At 45.0% G+C, this 20,628-nt stretch overlaps 1 protein-coding gene across 1 annotated transcript; it reads left to right on the forward strand.

The window, feature by feature from the left end:
• The first annotated feature begins 404 nt into the window (after positions 1–404).
• On the forward strand, positions 405–8,886 carry POU2AF3 (POU class 2 homeobox associating factor 3). Its single transcript, XM_060160881.1, has 5 exons — positions 405–516; positions 1,207–1,301; positions 5,221–5,275; positions 6,681–6,910; positions 8,301–8,886. Exons 1-5 carry the CDS (start codon positions 405–407, stop codon positions 8,670–8,672), a joined length of 864 nt encoding a protein of 287 aa, XP_060016864.1. The 3' UTR covers positions 8,673–8,886.
• Positions 8,887–20,628: the final 11,742 nt, after the last annotated feature.

Below are 20,628 nucleotides of genomic sequence, written 5' to 3' on the forward strand. Positions count from 1 at the left end.
TCGCCGGGCGCCCCGGCTGATCGCGCGGCCCGCCCCTCCCCGCGCGGCTCTCCCGCGCTCACTCCAGGGTCGACGTCAGGGCCGGAGTCGCTCCTGGGATCCCGCGGCCACCCCCGCCCGCAAACGCCCGCCCAGCCCGACCTACTCACCGCGGCTCCGCGGGGCCCGCCCGGGGCCGCGGCTGCCCCGGCTCCCGGCGCGCAGGACGCCCTCCCCAACGACCCCTAGGGCGCACTCGGCCTCTCCCGCGAGCCGGGCACCCAGGCCCGGCCCCGCCAGCCCCAGGGGCGGCCCCTTCCGGAGGGCGGCCTCCCGGCCGAGTGCGCGGTCCTCAGCCGCACCGCACGCCTTCCCCAGCTCGCGCTTCGCGGACTCGACTCGGAGTCTTCGGGCGCCGCGGAGAAATGCCTGCCCCAGAAAGGGAGGGGGTGGGGAGAGACGGGAAGAGGAGCGAGCGGGAGCGGAGACTAAGGAGGGAGGAGGAAAAGATGGAGAGCAGGAAAGGCGAGAAAGGGGGTGAGGGAGAGAAGGCAGAAGAAAAAGACGAGAGGGAGGGAGTTCTCGGGCCTGGTCCCTTTACTGAGGTCAGTCTGGCGAGTCCCTCACCGACCCAAGGACAAGGCTGGCCAAACCCACCTGCCGGCTGCTTGCCCCAGGGCTGGCTTCCAGGCCAAGGGCACGTAGAGGTCAGAGGCTCCCCAGAAGCCACGTCTGCCCTGGCGGAGAAGGAAGGGACTCAGAACTTCCACTGGCGTGGGAGTGGGGTGGGCTATGTCAGCTGCGGCGACGCCCAGCCCCTCCTCAGGTTCTGGTCTGGGAGAGGTCTCCATCCTCTCCCAGACTAGAACCCTAGGTTCCCCTAACTTAGCCAAGGGGTGAGCTCCCCTAGACTGGTCTCCACATTTCTGAGCAGAAAAACCTGTGCTATTGGCCTAGGGATAGGGCTCAGCCTGGGGCAGGGAGCCCCACAGATTTCCATAGGTTCTGTTTCCACTGGGGCCCTGAAACCTGCCCACGGTATCTCTTCATCCTTTCGAGTTTGAGAAATTTGAGTTTCTTTCCCATCTGTCTTTTAGCGTTCTCTTTGCATTCTCCAGACCTAGAGATCTGGCCTCAGGTGCCATAGTTTATAAAGAACCCCCCCCAACACCCCAGCCTGACACCCAAACCTCACACTTGACCACTGACTCGGTTGCCTTTCCCCAGAAAAACCTAAGGTGTATCAAGGTGTCCGGGTGAAGATCACAGTGAAGGAGCTGCTGCAGCAGAGAAGGGCACACCAGGCAGCCTCGGGGGGAACCGTAAGCATAAACCCTTCACTTCTTCCCAACTCATGTTCAGCTTCATTCAGCCCTGTGTCTGGGAAGGTGTAGGAGGCCACCCTAGGCCCCAGTCGCCATCCCCAGGCCTGGCCTTCCATAGCTGTTCTTATAACGTCTGTGCCCACCTTCATCCCAGTTCACCACAGAAAACAACAGAGAACAGCTGGGGCATGTTGTGGAGCTCAAGATTTGGGGGAGCCCATCCCTCACTGATCATAGTTGAGTATAAGAGCATGTTGGTCCAATACAGGGAGAGAAGCAGCCAGTAGGTAAGTAGGTTGTTATTTTGTAGGAAGACAGTGTATGTGCCCTCACATACGCAAAGAAAATCTCTCCCAGAAACTTCCTTTTAGGGAGCCCTTCAAGGAGAGAATCTCCGTGGAGCATTCCCCGCCACCTCATTCTTCTGGAACCCAGCCTCTGAGGTCATTGATCTGTAAATCACCAGGCACTGAAATTTCCCAGCCGAAAGGGGCCCTGTAGCCTCAGAGGAGACAGCTTGAAATATAGAACCTCCTTAAGATGTAATGAAGCCTTGAGCAGTTCCAAGTTATCACGCGATCGAACTGGGCACTCATAAGGGTACCCTGCCATTTTATGTACATCCTAAAGCAGAAAGTACTACCAAGAGTGCTCAGGGCAGCAGCAGAACCAAATAAACTAGGTGGGGTTATCCTCCAAGAGAGGGCAATTCATTGCTGAGAGCCCTTGATCACACAGTTGCCTTTGGGTTGGTTTGGGTATGAATGTCGGATATGAAGGACAGAGCCCATATTGCCGGTGGTAAGACTGGTCCTGTCTCCAGCTTATGGGCATCTGTCGCACAACAGTTTTTGTGTCCAGTGCTGTTTGTGTGCAATGCCTGCCTTCATGAAACTGGGCCTTTTCGGGAAGAGGCAGATGCGGTAGGGGTGATCAACACAAGTTTTAGAACCAATGGACTGGGTTCAGACCTCAGCTCCTCCATGGCGTGAAGCCTCGAGCAAGTTACTCAGTCTCAGTTTCCTCATCTTTAAACTGGAGATAATGGGATTTTGTGAGGATTAAATGAGTCACTGCACATAAGCACTTAGAAGAGTGCTTTCCACTTAGAAAGTGCTCAATACATGTTAACTATCATTATTATTATTTCCAAAAAGCAGCTAAAATAAAAGTACAACCAGGGATTGAAAGCCAGCTCTTCAGTAATGTTCATTCACACCCTTTGCTCAGAGTTTTAGAGTTCTGGTGTGAGCTTGCTGTGATATGGCACGTACAGCACAAATTTTACATTTTCTGGATGTAAAGTCAGTACCTCCACGTGTAGAATTTCAGCTAACACCATAAAACTTCCTTCCATTTGTACAGGGTTTTCCAGTGGTTCTTTTAAAGCACTTTTGCACACTCACTATTTCTTTTAATTCTTATGACAACCAGGGGAGGTAAGTTGATCGGGGATCTGTATGCCTCTATTACGTCTAAAGGTCAAAGCCTTACAGTCACTAATGGTAGAGCAAAAAGTGGGACTAACATCTTCTTGTTCTTAATATTTAAAGAAACTTCCCACCCAATGGCTCTTAAAATTCATCTTTCTGCAGATCCAGCTGTGCTGAGCAGGAGTCTGATAGCCTCAACCATCAACCCCTTCAGTTCAGAGATTATTATAAAATTAATAAAACCAGGAGCAAGGGAACTGCGAAATACTGCTGGTGCCAAAAAAAAATCATCAAGACGTTCCTAACAAAATGTAATCTTTTGTTAAGGAGCTTTGGTACCTGGTAGAATTCTGCACCAGCTGCAACCTGCACTGCAATTGCCCACTTGCACATGGCAATTTTATTACTCTTGGCCTCTTACAGGTTGGTTTGGCCACTGTTCCCCTGTTAGCTAGCTGCTGGAAGGAAGGCAAGTCTGAAACATTGCACTTGTGTATCTGACCAGTATCTGTTCCCTGGAGCAGTCTGACTTAACTGAATTTTCTGAATTCCTCCCTGAGAAATAATCAAGCAGTACTTCTGAGCCAGTGCCTTTCAGGAACACGCAGAGCAAAGCCAGCCCTACTTTGCTTTCTGGAAGATTTTATCCACCCAGATCCTCACAGACATGGAGAAGTAACACAGAGTTGATTTAGTTATGATAGCCAAATGTAAAGTCTCTCACTGGGCACCATCAGAAGGATCTAGGATTCTAGGAAAGCTGTGAGGTATACTCAGTAGGCAGGGATGGCAGGTAACAGGACATGGTGTATGCCTGCTTCTGGTTTAACAGAGATCATCTCCAATTTGTTCACTGCTTTAAGGATACCTCTGGGAAGCGTTAGAGTTAACTTTATCAAATATATAAAGCAGGAAGAAATGTATCGTAATTTGCTATAAAGTCAGAGTAGCATCCACAATTTGAAATTTTAAGAAGACAATCCTGAATGGAAGTTATAGATTGAGACAAACATTAGGGTCTCAATGCCAGGAGAAACACGTGTATGCCAGATTTGTCAGTTTGATTAAAAAACTTACTTCGGCCAGATCAATTTACAAACAGCCCTACACACATACACGCATGCACACACAACTCTTTTACCTTTAGGATAAAGAGAAACTGGAGTTAGTACTTATCAAAAGGCATAATTTACCCTTTTTTACCATTAATTTTTTTAAACAGCCTTGATGTATTTTTATAAATTGTAGATTGTGGATTTTTGTGCTGTTTGAAATCTAAGAGAGAGGAGACTTTGTATTCTTGCAGCAAAGTAGAAAGTGAACCCATGACTAGAAAGATAATATCAAGTAGGGTATTGTAAACATACCTGAGGGAGATAACCTGGGGAGGCCTACAAACAGACCATTCGGGGGGGAATGGGGTTAACCAGAGCTCTACATTGAAGCCGAGTTTTTAAAACCCACTCCTTGCAAGTGCTTGAGCTTAAGCTGCAGCCAAATATTTGCATAAAGAACTGGTGAGGGATTCCAACTTCCTGGTTCATGATATTACAGCATGGATCGTTTTCAAAATTAACACCACCTCCTGTTTCAGCAGCGGCTGACTGTGCAGGCTCCCAGCGGCTCAGGGTACAGGAGTGAGTATACCCTGTAAACCAGGAGAGAGGCATGCTGAGCTCTGCTTCCCAGCACAGATTCTCAGAGCAAGGCTGGTCCCTTTAAACTTTAAAGCCACCACCTGAAATCTAAAAAAAAAAAGAAGTCCTAAATTACTCAGTTAGTACAATTATCAATTTAACTGGAAGACACAGGCTGCTTTACTTTGAATAGTTAAAAGGAACAGTCTCATAAACTTCAGGTATTTAACTATCGTAGTGAAAAAAAGCAACTTTTATAGAAAATAGTAAAAAACATACCGAGAGGTGAAATATTTCCCAGCCATTAACTAGAATGTAGATAGGCTCCAGTTCACTGACTACAACTTTAAGAAAGTATTCTCTATTTTAATATTTCATAGCTAGGAAGAACATGTGACTATTTTTAGCTATCCAGGATTAAGCTGCCAGATAGTATATGAAATTTTTAAGGAAAATGATTGACTAAGTTACGGACAGTTGGGATTAAATAAATGTTAATCCTTATTTATTTTAAATTAAATAGTTTAATAGAAAGGCTATTTACTGTGTTTTCTTGCACTGTTCATTTATGTCATATAAAAATCATTTAAATTAATTTTTATCAAAATTAACAACCTGTATAATTTAAGTGGGAGATATTAGAAAAAAATCCCCAAGCAAAAATGAAAGTTGAATCCAAAGAAGATATAACATTGGTTGTATTTCACAACAGTGAGTTTTTTTCAGAAGAAAGAATCTGGCTTACCTTAAGCAGAAGGCAACACAGCTCACGTCAAAATGTCTTAGATTTCCCTTTAAAGAACTTTTATTTCACTTTGCTTTGTGGTCATCTTCTTGCTTTGGCAGCTGTCCGGAGGCAACAGTGTCCACCTTTCAGACCCAGTCCCACCATCTTCTGCAGGTCAGTAAAGCCAGCCTTACAATTCCCTCAAAAACTCTTCCAAAAGTCCATCTCGAAAGGCTTTCAGTACTTGATTCAGGGGTTAGGATAGGCACCACCATTTAATTGGAATCCAACCAATCAGAAGGTGAAAAAAGGCATGGTGACTCCAAATACAAGCCCAGCAAGGAAACAAGTGCAACATTTTGTCCTCATTTCTGAACTGTCTATTCCCTGCTACCTACTCTGCTCCAAGAGCTTGTTCCTCACATTAGTTCCAGGTCCTTGTCTCCAAGTAACTAAACCTGATTAAAAGATCAGAACTGTTTTCAGAAACCTGTTATCTTTTTTAGTGTACTATTAGATGGAATACAGAACATCCCGAGGTCCTAGAATAATGCCTTTGCTCTTGTTTCGCTTAGTTTCTAGCCAACAGGGGCTTCCCTCCCCTTCTTTTCTCTCTTCCCAGAAAGCAGTTCAAACAAGTGTAAGTTTTCTCAGCCCATTACGAATAACTCTATTACATAAACACTCCTACCTATGCCACTCAACGGCTCAGAGTTTAAGGAGGTCATATATAAGGCAACCAGTGCTATGGGAGCTCCCCACTGAATGTGCCACTTAACCTTAAAGGAGCCTCGAGACTTCAAAAACTCCAGTGTTCTGTCGTTCCTCTGATGGACACACTCTAAACCTATCTTCTATGAGCATTTAAGGGTAATAATCAGAAATGGGGCCTATTAATACTGAAATGGAAAAGGGAGGGGTTTCAGAACTATTCTTGTTTGGTATTTAACATATTAATTCCATGATCATGTGTAACATGTTCACTAAGGAAACATTTTGCTTTTTGTAATATAAAATGAGCAATACTAATCTGTAGACATTCCTGGTTTCTCTATTTATAATATGCATTGCCATTTGTAATACTCCTCAAAATTTAAGTTACTGAGTAAATGTGAAAACTTTTGGAAAGCAATTAACCCTAGATCAAGAGAATTATTTCCCATGGCATCAGAAGTTTTCTTAAAGTCTCAAACAACACTACAAGTTACTTCTGAGAGATGAGGATCACTTGGACTGCAGATAGGGGTGGGGTGTTGGTGCTTTATAGTCTAAGAGAATGGACAGGGGAAGTTTGAGCTTGACTGTGACAGTTGGACAGAAATGGGATCACCATTGTTTTCTTTTGCCCAGGCCACATTTACAGCCAGTTTCCACATTATTAACCGGATTCATTTCAGTGGACTTGAATTCTCTAAGGCAACTAAAAAATCCAGATTGCCTGCCGGCTTACTTTTCTCGAACTTCTTAAGCTCCCTTTCCCCCTAGAGGTAGTAAATATTCAGAATAAAGAACAGAACTCCATTCAAATCTGTAAGTGCAATTTTTAAACAAAAATCTCTCCTTTTCCTTTTTCTTCTAGGACAGTATTTTGAGCCTGAACCAATTCCTTCCACACCCAATTATTTCCAACCCCGAGAATTTTCCAGTTGTGTTTCTTGTGAAGAAAATCCAGGCTTCCTCGACCAGATATTTGATTCCTACCTTCAGACAGAGACACACCCGGACCCTTCGCCCAGTTCCATGCAAAGTACTCCACACTATTTCCCAGACAGCTTCCAGCCTGCCCCTTTCTGCTTTAACCAGAGCCTGGTAATTTATCTCTGTTCTTTACAAAACCTATTATTGTTTACTATGGGGCAGAGAGTTTGTATCATCTCGTGAGAAATCATAAAAACACTATCAACAAGAAAATCATCCAGGAAACAAGCAAAGAACCATTTAAAACTCAATGGAGGTAGAAATAGCCACACACTGAAGGGCAAAATCCTTTGGATACACACGTAATTATGATTTCCCAAGTCGGCTACGCCCAAGTACTTTTGGTGTGTGGCCATAAAAAGAGGTTTCCCGGCAATACTCGTTTAATGTCTTTAAACTGTAAAGTTCAGAAATCTACTCATTGGAAATTACGGATTTAAACAATGGCCCTTGGATTTTTGAGTTCTAGAAATTAGAATTAAGGCTGTTTCAACACAGTACAAACTGTCATCTGATAAGGGATTTTTTTGTTTTATTCTGGCATTGAATTGGCTCTACTAACTGGTTGTTTTGGTCTGGTACAGGCACAAGAACTCATTTGGGTCTGAGATGGTTGGTAAGAAAATGAAGTCCTAATAGTTGAAAACATTTGGATTGTCTGTTCTTCATGGACCTCAAATGTTTTAAAATGTGTTACCACTTAAAATGGAAATAAGGTGTCCATTGGTAGATACCAGTTGTTGAAGATGTCTTTTAGATACTCGTATAGTTTTTTTAAACCTTAGAAAGTAGTTTTTTAATGTAAATACTTTTTTCTTTTGGTTTATCAAAAGTCCGTGTAGGTATCTGACTAAATTTTAAAGGGATAAGAAATTAACTCCACAGGGTATGCACACAGGGCCCCAGTCATTCACTTCTCTTCCAGCTTCCAAGTTAGGCTTTCTCAGTAACAATTGTGGACCTGCTTAAGAGGAAGAAGAAAGTACCTTTCTCTGCAGGGGTCAAGACTTTAGCGCCTGTAACAGTAGTTTCGAGTCTTGGAGTCTCCCAGACACTGGCTCATTGAGGATCTCGGTTCTACCTGTGTATGTTCACCTTGTTCTCCACAGTCAAGGGTGTGGAGAACATCCAGGGTGCCACCTGCAGCTTCTATCGTGGCACACAGCAGGATTTGATGCGCAAGTGATGAAGCACAATGGGATTTTGTGGTTTAAGAACAAAGCACGCTCTAAAGTATGCTTATAACAAAGAAAGCCAGTGAAGCAAGGCAATTTATTGTTGGGAAAGAAATAGGTAAGTATAGAATGCGGTGTCATGAAATCACGCCAGCCAGCAAATAAAATTACTTCTGCAGACTTGGGTTGGGTTGGGTGTTTTGTTATGCTTTTCTTTTTTTTCCCCCCTAATGTTCTTCCTCTGAGTTACTAAATCTACTCTATTCAGTTCTTTTAATTCTGTCTAATTTATCAAGCTTTTTGTTCCTTGGTTTTCATCTCTCTAGACCCCAGGATGGCCTTCGGATTCCTCCACTCTCTCTGGTTCCTTAGACTACAGTTACTCTCCTGCTCAGCTACCTTCATATACTCCGGAGAATTACAACTCTCCCCCTTCTCTGGACACCAGAAACTGTGGCTACCCCTCGGAAGACTACTCCTACCCTCACCTGCCCTCACACACCCAGTACAACTGCTTCTCCTCTGCCACCGCCTCTGTCTGCTGCTGTGCGTCCTGCGAGGCAGAACACTTGGACACCTTCAGAGCTTCAGAGTGTTTTTCTTACCCCAGCACAGACTATGTGAACTTCACTCCCTCAGCAGCAGCAAGCAGTGATTTCTGTAGGAGGGAAACAAACTGGGACATCTGCTATAGTTAATAGAAATCACATTAGTTTGGAACATGGCATGCATACATCTATTTTTTTACCACCTCTAGATGACAACTTAAAATATGCAACCTGCTAACAAAATATCACAGGCGCAGTTTACATGTCACCATTTTCGATTTTCTAACACTAATTTAGGCATTAATATGAAATTCAGACCCAGTCATAGTGCCACTCCTACTTTGTACGCTTACAGTTAAAATTGTTGTAGGGAATATTCGTTTTACTTTCTGTGTAATGAACAAATTATAATTTTTTAACTAATAAATAATTTTGTATTATTAAAAGTTGGCTTATTTTTTTTTATTTTCCAATACTCATTCCCCAGTTGATTTGAGTAATATCAACTAATTCTGGAAATCACTAATTACTCTTCAGTATTTAATCTCACTTGTTCATGGATTGAAAATTATTTTAATATCATGAGGTGCCTTGGCTCCTATGGAGACAGAGGGTAGACACAGCTATGATGGCTGAAGAGGGACAGTCAGCCTCACCGCTAGATGAGAGTGTACGTCTTGGGGCAACATCAGAGAAAGACATTTATGAATCATTAGTTTCTCATATCTATCAGTAGTCAGTGGAAGATTAATATGACCAAAAAACACATCTTACCTACAGCACTGTTAACCTGTAGATATTTCATTTCCAAAATCCTTTTTTGTAAACTTTCGGGGCAAATACTTGATCTTTCTCTTGAGAGCTACCATGCAGTCGATGTACCAAAAAGGTTAGAATTCTTTGTTACCTTCTATTTCTGAATTTTTGCTTTAGGTCTTTAAATAGGCATCACTCGTGTTTACAGATTGATTTGTAGGATTGACCATGTTGTTTACAACTGAACTTCCTCTGATTGATCTATTTGAACAAGGCCAACTGTCTTTCAAGCTGAAGAGGAGTTACTTAAGCCATCTGTGCTAGACTATACTGTTAAATCCTGTTTGCAGAGGGCATTAAGGCACAGGACTTCAGCCCTGCTGTGAGGTTTGGGGGACATTTTCCTCGTCTTGAGGTTCAGCACAATGGCAGCAGTACTGGTACCATTGGTACTGGCCACAGCTACCATTTTCTGAGCCCTTCCTGTGTGTCAGAATTGTCTAAGGGTTTTCTCACACATTTAATTCTCTCATTTAATCTTCGCAACAACATTGATAGCAAAATGAGGAGTGTGAGGCTCAGAGAAGTTGTCACCTGCCCAATGTCACCCAGCCAATAAGTGCCTGAACTTGGGTCTGAAAAACACCAAGTGGTGCTTCCTACTCTCCACTGGTGAAAAGTTTGTCACCACTTGTGAAAGACTGTGCAGGAACCTGTGGAATCATCCTCCATTAAACCCCTGTACACACAAAGCTGTGTTCCCAGCTGACCACCAATAGTCAGAGCTCCCCAGACGGGTCGAGCTGTCCACAGGATACAAAGATGCCGAGCACAAGAGCTGCTAGAGTCCCCCACTCTGGGGACTGAGGGGAAGAAGGTGACAAACTGCTACCTCAGTGGGTTTCTTTTGATCAGGAGACAGATTTGCTTTCAAATTGACACCGTAAAATTGTCCCCTCACTGGGGACTCTGCTAAGGCTTGGGCAAACAAGACGAGTTACAACCTGCCTCATGGAATAGATATGCCAGGGGAACAGAACAATTACTGCCTTTCTGAGACACCAATAAAACTAAATTTTTAATAGTTTCGAACTAAACTGAAACTGGCCTGTTGTCAACAAACATCTGTTCACACAGCCCAAAGCCCTTGCATGCCCTGTGCCCCACCCCCAGCAGCTGTCCCAAAGGGACAGAGAGCAGAGAACCCACAGATGTCCAGTGGTTGGCACCAAAATCTCTCTTTCCTGGATGCCATTCTTTTTTTTTTATTCCCCACTTCTATCCTCTGCCTTCTGAATTGGTGATCTTGCAGCTCTAACAAACAGAGAGCGCTTCCTACCTCCCTGTTTCTTGTTCTTTTCTTCACATGCCCCTGAGGTTTTCCCTAAATCTGGCATGGAAAAGGATTCATTTAAAAATGTGAGACAAGAGCTAATATCGCTACTGTGCATTATGACGAATATCTCCAACCTTAAAATGGTCTTTAAGACCTTTGCAGAAATTTGGGGCAACAGATCACCTGGCACATGACAAAGTCTGTCACAGCCCACCCAGTCTCTTACCCACTGCAGCTCACACAACAGCTCAGGAGCCCCGCAGCAGCAGTGGGACAACCTAGAAGGCTTCTCATCAACAGATGCCTGGGAAGCTGGGTAAAATACAGGTGCCTACACCCCAGTGTGAGAAAGCATGATCAGTAAGCCAGTGGTGAGGCCCAGGCATCTGCATTTTTAATGTACCTAAGTTGATTCTGAAAAGCACTTGAAAAACACTGATGTATTCAATGTCTGGATTGTTCCCTTGTAGAACCTAGAAGCACAATAATAATAGCTTACATGGACTAAGCTCTTTCTATGGGCCAGTGACGTGAGCATTATCTCGTTTAATCTTCAAACAAGCACACCCGATAGATACTATTATGGTTCTCATTTTTCTCAATGATAAAACTGCTGCTTTGAGAGATGAAATGACTTGCCTGAGGTCACACAACCTATAAATCGGGATCACAGTTCTCCAGTTCAGGTTACCTGATGCCACAGTCAGAACTTCCAATAGTCTCAGTGTACTTTTCATGCATTAGACCTGGAGACATAATCTATTTGGAACTTGATCTTTTGCCTTAAAAGTCATATATGTATCTGTACATGTATATCTGTAGCCAGTTCCTCACACCTCAGAGGCATTTAATAAGATTACAAATGGAAATTTAAATGAATGAATCGTTTTGTTATTCAGAACCATTAGAGAGATCAATAGAACAAAATATCAAGTGCTTACTGTGTGCAAGATGGATTACATGCCTTCAAAATCCAGTCAAATGTTTGAAAGAGGGTGTGATTTTAAAAATCTTAAACGGGGGAGGATGGGCGTGGACTGATTTTCAAATTCTTGGGAAATTTACATTAGGGGTCAAGCCTTGAAGGCTGAGAGAGATAAGACGAGACAAAGTTGAAAGCAGTAAACCTTTGGAAACTATTACCTCAAGCTATGGGCCAGAGCGGTGACATTTGGCAGCTTGCCTAAGACTGCAGGTGGACATCAGAAAGCAAGGCACAGATAAGGATAACTGGAATGATGGGGCCAGGGCAGGAACGGGGAGGGAGGTGGTGCAGTGCTACTTTTTGATAGAAATTGTTTTTTAAAATCATTATTCATTCCAGAAAGATGAAGGCTACAATGAGTTCGAATCAAAGCCAATGAAAACTCTGACTATAATAGACTAAAATAAACACAGACTTACAATCGTTTCTAAATCCTCAAACCCTCTGTGATGCCTGCACAATGGTGGCAGGGCTGCTCAGGAAAATTAACCCTCACACTGCCTCCCTTCCTCTCACAGCTAAGGGGATGGGGATGCCTTGCCTAAGAAACAAGATTTGGTCCCGGGTGGGGGGTATCACAAAGCCCAAGTGACTAGATTTTAGTGTGGCAACGGAGGGTGGATTCGGGACTAGGTGCTTTAAAAGGCAGGGAAAGTAGACCCATTTCTTCTGCTCCAACAGGCCTCTGGGCAAGATGTAGGAGCTGGAAGATGAACAAATCTGAGTGGACACAGCTCTGCACAGTAATGAAGCTTCAAACTCATTGAGGGCAGGAACCTGCATCCATTTAGAAAACAGTTTCTCTTGCTTAATATAGATAAATAACATACAGTTGGGTCTTGGAAAATGTGTGTGTGTGTGTGTGTGTGTGTGTGTGTGTGTGTGTGAGAGAGAGAGAGAGAGAGAGACAGAGACAGAGACAGAGACAGAGACAGAGACAGAGACAGACAGACAGACAGACAGAGACAGACAGAGAGAGAGAGAGAGAGACGTTCATTCATTGCCACCTGGGTGATCAGCAGGAAAGAAGAGATATTCACTTTTAACCTGTCAGGACTAAACCTGTCAAAGCTCACACGGGGCTGTCCTATCGAGGCCCACTTCCCTCCCTCCATGTAATTCATAGTTGGATAAGCCAGATTTTGAGAAGAGCTCTGCTGGGGGCTACTCAAGTCCTAGGATTGCTCTGATGACCAGAAGAGATCAATTTGTGGGTAGGTGACACTTTTCCTAAAGGTGGGTAGGGTAACAATTTCACTGTGGTTGTGAAAAGAAGGGAGTGTTCTCTGAAAAGACAGTTTGTCAGAGGGCAGAGGATCTAGCATAAGAACAGGGGCACATCCTTAACTGGGCTCCCCGTGAGAGGTTTAAGTTTGACGTGGTTTTCTTTCAGACGGTGAGCACAGTGCCATTCAGCATTATGTCTGAATCCTCCCCTTCCCACATTATAATTCTTACTGGTTAGCCCCCACTGGCTCAGGAAAGTCTGGTTCCCCATAGGGCTTTGGGTGGAAGTACAGAGAATAAAGTGAAGAGACTTTAAATGGAAGCCTGCCCGATTCACCCCTATCTGCTGAGACCCGTGCGGAGTTGGCAGCATCTAATGCAGGGGCTTGTGGCCCAGGGTGAATAAGAAACGACCTGCAGCCAGTGAGTGGTGGCAAGAGTATCACAGGGAAAGGGCATCAATTAGTAGCAGCAATTCCAAGATCCAGCTAGAGGATGACAGTGCTTGGAAATGAAAGAGGCTAACAGACAAGGGGTAACTTTAGGACAAATAAAAGAACGCCTTTACACAGTGGGTAATAAACTTTAAAAAATTACCCCTACAAGTTGAACATTTAAACAGTTTCAGGAAGGGGTTGAGATTAATTTGGCTGATAATATTTCAGGGCTGGAAAGGGACCCAGACATCATCTACCTCAGGAGTCCTCAACCCTGGCTGCGAATTACAATCACCAAGGAGGTTTTAAAAAAACGTTGCCATCCAAGCCCCAGACTAATGAATCACAATCTCTGGGGTAGAATTTGGGGATTAGGATTTTTTTAACTCCATATTTTAAAATTACAGGAAGTTGCAAAATTAGTACTTAAAGTCCTATGTACCCTTCACAGAGCTGCCCTCCCTGGTGCCTGACATCTTAAATAACTACAGTACAATAGCAAAATCAGGAAGGTGACATTGGTACAATGCTGTTAACTAGACTACAGGTCTTATGCCGTTTTCACCCTTTTCACATGCATGCATTTATGTGTCATAGATGTGTGTGTGTGTCTATGAAACAAGCATTCATATGTTTTAAGAACTTCCCCAGAAGATCCTAATGCAGAGTCAGGGTTGAGAACCAGTGGTTTTGTCCAACCAACCCTCATTCCACAAGTGAGGAAACTGAGTCCAGAGGGGCAAGGTGACTTGTCCAAGCACACGATTCTCTTTCAGGAGGGAAGTTCTTTACTGCACCTAAAGCTGTTACAGGTCAACAATGAGCTACTGAGAAAGAGCTGACAGAGAGGGGGAGCAAGAGGTAGAAGGGACACGTGACTAATTGCTTAGGTCCCCTTAAGGGACAAACAGAAAATCCAACCTCTGGTAGCCCTTCAAACCTCATAAGGTTATTGAAAGACGTTTTTTAAAGTTTCATAAAAAGCATAGGCCCTGGGCTTCCCTGGTGGCACAGTGGTTGAGAGTCCGCCTGCCGATGCAAGGGGCACGGGTTCGTGCCCTGGTCCGGGAAGATCCCACATGCCGCGGAGCGGCTGGGCCCGTGAGCCACGGCCACTGAGCCTGCGTGTCCGGAGCCCGTGCTCCGCAATGGGAGAGGCCACAACAGTGAGAGGCCCGCCTACCGCAAAAAAAAAAAAAATTGCATAGGCCCTGGCCAACAGAAAACCTCCCCCACCTTGATTATTATTATCAGGGAGTTCTGGCCTGGAGGGATCTCAGGTCTGGCATCATGTGGACATTCTCATATCCTTCAACCTTTTCTCTGTGTGGCTCCTTTTGCTTGCTTCATGTTGCAAAGGGACTGGCAGTGGCTGGGACACATAGCCAACCTTGTTCAGATGACCTCCTGCCATGCTCTCTCTGGGGATCCGTCTTCCCATCTCCACTGAGGCATTGAGCCAGGTGGTGGAGGCGATCACCTACTCTCTCTGGGGCTCTGTGTCTCCATTGTATGTGCATTTTGGCCTGAGGAAGCCACAGGAATGTCTCCTCCTTCTGTAGCAGCTGCTCCTACACAGAGATGTTACACAGTTTGACGGAACTGCTCTGTCCACCAAACATGGCACAGCCGGGGGAGGGCACGGAAGGTGGCCCCACGCGGGTGAGATGGGTCCAGCCTGAGCACCTCCCCTGCCTGAGTAAATCTCTCTACGGGCCACCCTTTACCTGAGACAGAAAAACACAGCCAGGACATCCATCTAAACTTTAACTGGAGTCTGGCCCCAGGGCAGCACAGTGGGTTGAGGGCTTGCAGAGATGGGTGTGGCAGATGAGAACCCTGGGGCTCCTGTCCCCCGCTCTCCGCCCTCCTGTTTGGCACACGCCAGCTGAAGCTAGTTTGAGCTGGGTCTGAGGGGCCAGGCTTGTCCAAGCAACTTGTTCTCTGCCACAGGCTCAGCAAGCAGAGGTAGACTCAGATTGCAGGACAGTCTCCCTGCGGCTTCTTTCAAGTTCTTCTTCAAGAGTTTTAAGCACTCACTCAACGAGCTTTGTGAATAAGAAAATGAAAAGGCTGAAGTTTTCTCTGTGTTCCCAATGTTTTGCAGGAAGGATCAAAGCTACGATGGGCTTGGCTGCCCTTTCCTAAGACTTCCTCTCCCTGCGGTGGGAATGGCTGGAGGAGGGCCCCCACCCCATCCGCTACAGACCTGGCTGATCACCTGGAGGAGGTTACCTGGGGAGGACGAAATGAGCCTCCTGATCTGGGTAGCCAAGCGGAGCCTGAGCCTCTGTGTTCCTTCCCACCCCTGCAACGGAAGAAAGGAGCATTGGCTTCTGTCTGTCTCCTTCCTGCAGCAGGACGAGGGGAGTGGGAATCCAGCTCCCCAGGCACAAAGCAATACAGCCCAGACTTACAGTCTTTCGAGCCAGACAGTCCTGGGTTTGATTCCTGGTTCTACCACTTATTTCCTCTGTGATATTGGACAAGAGCCTTAACCTCTCTGGGCTACAATTTAGTGACCAAAGCACACAAATCAATGGAGTAAAATATACTCATTCAGAAAAACTCTTCAAAATTGGTTTTGTCCTGGGAACAACTTATGGAGTACTATTTTGTTTTGTTTTGTTTTTTTGCATTGATCAAAAGGAGCTCATATAGTCCAGGGGATGCAATGTACAACATGAGAAATATAGTCAATAACATTGTAATAACTTTGTATGGTGACAGATGGTAACTAGACTTATTATGGTGATCATTTGTAATGTATAGAAACAGAATCACTATTTGTGCACCTGGGGCTAACAGTGTTCTAGGTCAATTATATTTCAATTAAAATAAAAAGAGCTCAGGAAGTTGGGTCACATTGCATGGCCAGAGCATCCAAGACCTTTCCAAATTCTCTAAGACATTGAGACAAGAGGTCATCATGTCTTGGAGAGTGTGAGAGCATCATCAGTGTTACAGGGGTCTGAGAAGAGTCACATTCCTTCCTTTGGAAAAGACTTCCCTAACTATCTGGTTTTTCTGCTCTCTCTGCACTTTAGGAGAAAATCATGGTTTTGCTGATTTCAGCTGGTCACCCCTGCAGTTAGAGATCCCCAGTTACTTTGTTTCTGCTAGGTCACCTACCTGCCACTATCTCATTTGGTCCCCAAAACCAGCCAATAAGGTAGGTATTGTTATCCCATTTTATAGGTAAGAAAACTAAAATTCAGAAAGGTTGAGCCAAATGCCAAGCCAATAAGTTAAAGAAGCATAATTCAAACCTAAATCTGTCTAATCCCATAGCCTATGACCTCCTTTCCCTAGGAAAGGCCTTAGGTGCTTCTAGAACAGAATTCTCCTGAGGTTCACACTACTGACCCACTCTTCATCCATGGACAAGTCAGCGCTATCCATCAGCAGAATGAGGGCATCTCTGATTAACAACAAAATGCTGAAATGGAAAGCTGTGGGGTAAAACATGGTACAGAACAGAAAAGGAGCTAAGAGAATTTGATCAGATATTATCATGGCCTCTGCAAAGAAACTGCTCCAGTACAACTCTGTTTCAAATGATGCCATGGAACTATTATTTTTAATGTCCTAAAGAAAAATCAAAAGGCTCCTTTAAGAAGCATCCTTGGGAAGAGCTTGGAGTTTCTGGGCTGTCCCACATTCAAAAGACATTTATTGTGCAACTACACTATATAAAACACTGCACCAGGCACTCTGCAGGTGGAAAGGTGACAAAGATAGCCCCTGTCGACAAAAACTCACAATACCGTATGAAATTCTCTCCAAAAAAAAAATCAGAAGGGATGCAAATTGAAGTACCACACCAAAAAACTGATAGAAATAGGAGTAACGTGTATTGACCCCAAGTAGAAGTACTGAATAAGTGGTGGCCATCTTTGTTCTTTTCTCTAATAAGTGCACACAGGTGGCTAAATGCTTTTGTTGAGTGATTTTCAAGGATCTCATCCTGTGGAGTGACCCAGAAAGTCTCTAGGTGTTAGAATGAGAACAGGTGATGTTCAGTGAATGAAGTACTTGAGGTGTGCCCAGGTATTTGGATTCAGGTAAACGTCACTGTTCAACAGAAATGTTTTTAAATGGTTAGTTCTTATGAGCTAGTCATGGTTATCAGTTACATCATGATTGGTTACATATTTTTTAAATAATAAAAAGTTGTGTCCCTTTAGAAAAATGGGTGGACTGAATTATGAATCAATTAGCTCTGTCTTCTACTCTTGAGAAAAATCCAACTGCTTAGGTAACATAGCCATAGGCCAAGGCTGTGAGCCCAACTCTCTTCATGTGCACATGGGTCACTGGGGGCTCTTGTTAGAGTGGAGACTGGGCTTGGGCAAGTCGGGTGCGTCTGAGACCCTGCTGCCAGATGAGGCTGACACTGCTGGTCGGCTGGGACCTAACCTATGTGTTTATGGAGTTAATAAACTCATCTATAGGTATTTTCAGTGCCTTGCTCAGCCACACTCTGAGTAGCAAGGGACCAAGATGCTTATTCACCTGGTGGCAGCTACACGAATTGTAGTAATGGTGTCCAGAAGTAAAGAGTACACATTTTAGGGCTAGTCTAATGGGCCCAAACATATAAACCAGAGGCGAGCAGCATAATCCTCCTGTGATGACTTATTAATCTGAGAGTTCATTATCGACTGGATATCCTCACTTCAGGACCTGAGGGCTTTCCAAACTTGACACTATACTTCCTTTTGGAGGCAGTACAATATAGAAGCTAAGAACATAAACACCAACCAGAGTCACCCCAGGTTTGAATCTCTAGGCACATAAGTTTGTCTAAACTACTTAAACCTTCCTAAGCTTCAGCTTTTTCGTGAGTAAAATAGGCATAAAAATAACACTTGCTTGCCTCCTAGGATTGTTTGCAGACTCAGCAAGAATGTATACGAAGCAGCTAACCAGGTGCCTGGCAGTTAGCCATTTACCTTAAGGTTTCAATTAAACCTTCCACGGAGACTTCCTGACCCCAACTCTCATGCACCTCTGCATTTTGGTCGGTCTCTAGCCATGAAAAGCCAAGATTTCACCCTTAAAGTTGGATAATGATATATGCTTGTCTGCAGTAATATCTTACAAGTAGAGTTGAACAAATTCATTTTCTTATTTTGTGTTATTTTTTCAGACAGATTGGGTCAGACACTTACAGCTCAGATATTTTTTGGTTTTTCCAGCCACTAAGGATTCCTGTTGCCAGCAGAGGAATAAAGAAATGCAGAGAACAAGGACCTTTAGACTCTCCTAGTTGCTGTCCAAGACCTTTTCTGCTGCTAAAAAAGAGTCTGTGCAGTGGAGACAAGCAGCTGAGGACTGACACTGGGCTGACGACAGGACATGCCATCCAGGGCAGAGACAAGCCACCACCATCTACTAAATCTGCCCCAATAGAGCCACAGCCCAGGAAAGTAGCCCAGGAGGGCTTGGGGAGGGAAGGCGGCGCTCCTGCCTTGGTCTCTGCAGTGGAGTCACAGGCCAGGAAGGACACAGCCTCACTGAGAACCACACTGACAAATGTTTCGAGACAGTCCTTGCATATGCCAGATCGGGGTGCAAGTTCAGTCCGTGGTCCCTGGCCTCAGGGAGCCCACGCTTTTGTTAAGGAGGCAACATTGTCAGGGGTAGGGACCAAATCAATGCATCCAAACAAGGACGGAGAAAGGCTGGGGAAAGAGAGAAAAGAAGAAGAGGAACAGAAAAGGTTAAAAGAAGAAGGGAGAGAGCAAGAGAGTGAGAGTGAGGGGAGGAGAGGGAGAGAAGGAGAAAGCAAGGATTCTATTCCTAGCATGTCTCAAGTGCTGATTAAGAAGAAAGAGAGGGCTTCCCTGGTGGCGCAGTGGTTGAGAGTCCACCTGCCGATGCAGGGGACACGAGTTCGTGCCCCAGTCCGGGAAGATACCACATGCCGCGAAGCGGCTGGGCCCATGAGCCATGGCTGCTGGGCCTGCAGGTCCAGAGCCTGTGCTCCACCACAGGAGAGGCCACAACAGTGAGAGGCCCGTGTACTGCAAAAAAAAAAAAAAAGAAGAAGAAAGAGAACAAGCATGAGGGTGCTAGCACATCCACTGTGGGATGCCTCCTGACTCTTCCCAGAAAAGGGAACGACCCACCGCATAAGCCAGGAAGAAGAGGTACACACTCAAAGAGAGACTGATGGGCTCGCCAGCTTGTGGTACTGGGAAAGGCAGAACTGGGTTACCTTGGCTTCAAGGAAGACTTTGAGGCCTACTCTTGGTCCTCTATTCCCTTCACTTACAGCCTATGAAGTAGGGAGTGGGGAGGACGGGGAATTACACTCACCTAGAGGCTGGAGGGCTGAAGCGAAGAAGTCAGCCAGCTCCCGAGCCCCAGTCTCCAAACCTGCCAATCAAACCACTATGTCTCATATATACACCACCAAATGTAAAACCGGTAGCTAGTGGGAAGCAGCCGCATAGCACAAGGAGATCAGCTACGTGCTTTGTGACCACCTAGAGGGGTGGGATAGGGAGGGTGGGAGGGAGACACAAGAGGGAGGAGATATGGGGATATATGTATATGTATAGCTGATTCACTTTGTTATAGAGCAGAAACTAACACATGGTTGTAAAGCAATTGTACTCCAACAAAGATGTTAAAAAATGAAACACCACCGCATCTCCAGCTCTCGGCCTGACTCACGCAACCATTAGCTGCCTCTTTTTTGAACCTCAGCTCCCCATGTGGAGTGGGGATTGTCTCTCACTCTCCAAGCTGGGAGCTGGGCAGGTTAAGATCAAGCAGAGGTCTCAGAATCACCCGCAGCCTGATTTGCAGAAATCTGCTCCTCCTGGCCGAGTGCCATCCATCATTCGGTTCCTCTTCCGCCCTGCTTGCCACTCGGCTGCCATGTGCTCTCGTAGAGAAAACAGTGCTAAGGTTGCATCCACAAAAGCCACAGCCTCTCCTCCAGCCACTGTGAATTGTTCGTTTGCTGGAGGAAAATAAAATTTTTGTTTGATCCACGGGTCTGCCTCCTCTAAGGGGTCATTCTACTTTTTGAAACTCAGAAAAGAACCCCGACTTTACCAGAACTACCTTCACCCTCTCACCAACTCTACATTGTGTTCACCTGACTGAGACTTTAGAGGTGTAGGCTGGTCGACCAGGTTTTTGAGAATAAAGTTGATTTCAGACTGAATTGATCAAAATCAAAACCCCAGGCCAATCTAGACTATTCTTTAGTGACTCTCCATAAAGCCAGACCTCCCCTCCCCAAAAATGTCTTTGTAGAACCACCTTGTAGTCCATTTTAGGGCTTTTTTAGCAACAGTCATCCAGGGAATTTTTACAATCCCCTGAAACAGTCAATCTACCCTATCT

The sequence above is a fragment of the Lagenorhynchus albirostris genome, chromosome 9 (assembly GCF_949774975.1).
Source record: "Lagenorhynchus albirostris chromosome 9, mLagAlb1.1, whole genome shotgun sequence".
Classification (NCBI taxonomy): domain Eukaryota; kingdom Metazoa; phylum Chordata; class Mammalia; order Artiodactyla; family Delphinidae; genus Lagenorhynchus; species Lagenorhynchus albirostris.

What these genes read in the sequence shown, in the direction of transcription:
- POU2AF3 (XM_060160881.1), top strand. Translation starts at nt 405, where the DNA reads ATGCCTGCCCCAGAAAGGGAGGGGGTGGGGAGAGACGGGAAGAGGAGC. An exon ending in CAGGAAAGGCGAGAAAGGGG is followed by an intron (nt 517 to 1,206) that starts GTGAGGGAGAGA and finishes GCCTTTCCCCAG; the next exon opens with AAAAACCTAAGGTGTATCAA. An exon ending in AGGCAGCCTCGGGGGGAACC is followed by an intron (nt 1,302 to 5,220) that starts GTAAGCATAAAC and finishes TTGCTTTGGCAG; the next exon opens with CTGTCCGGAGGCAACAGTGT.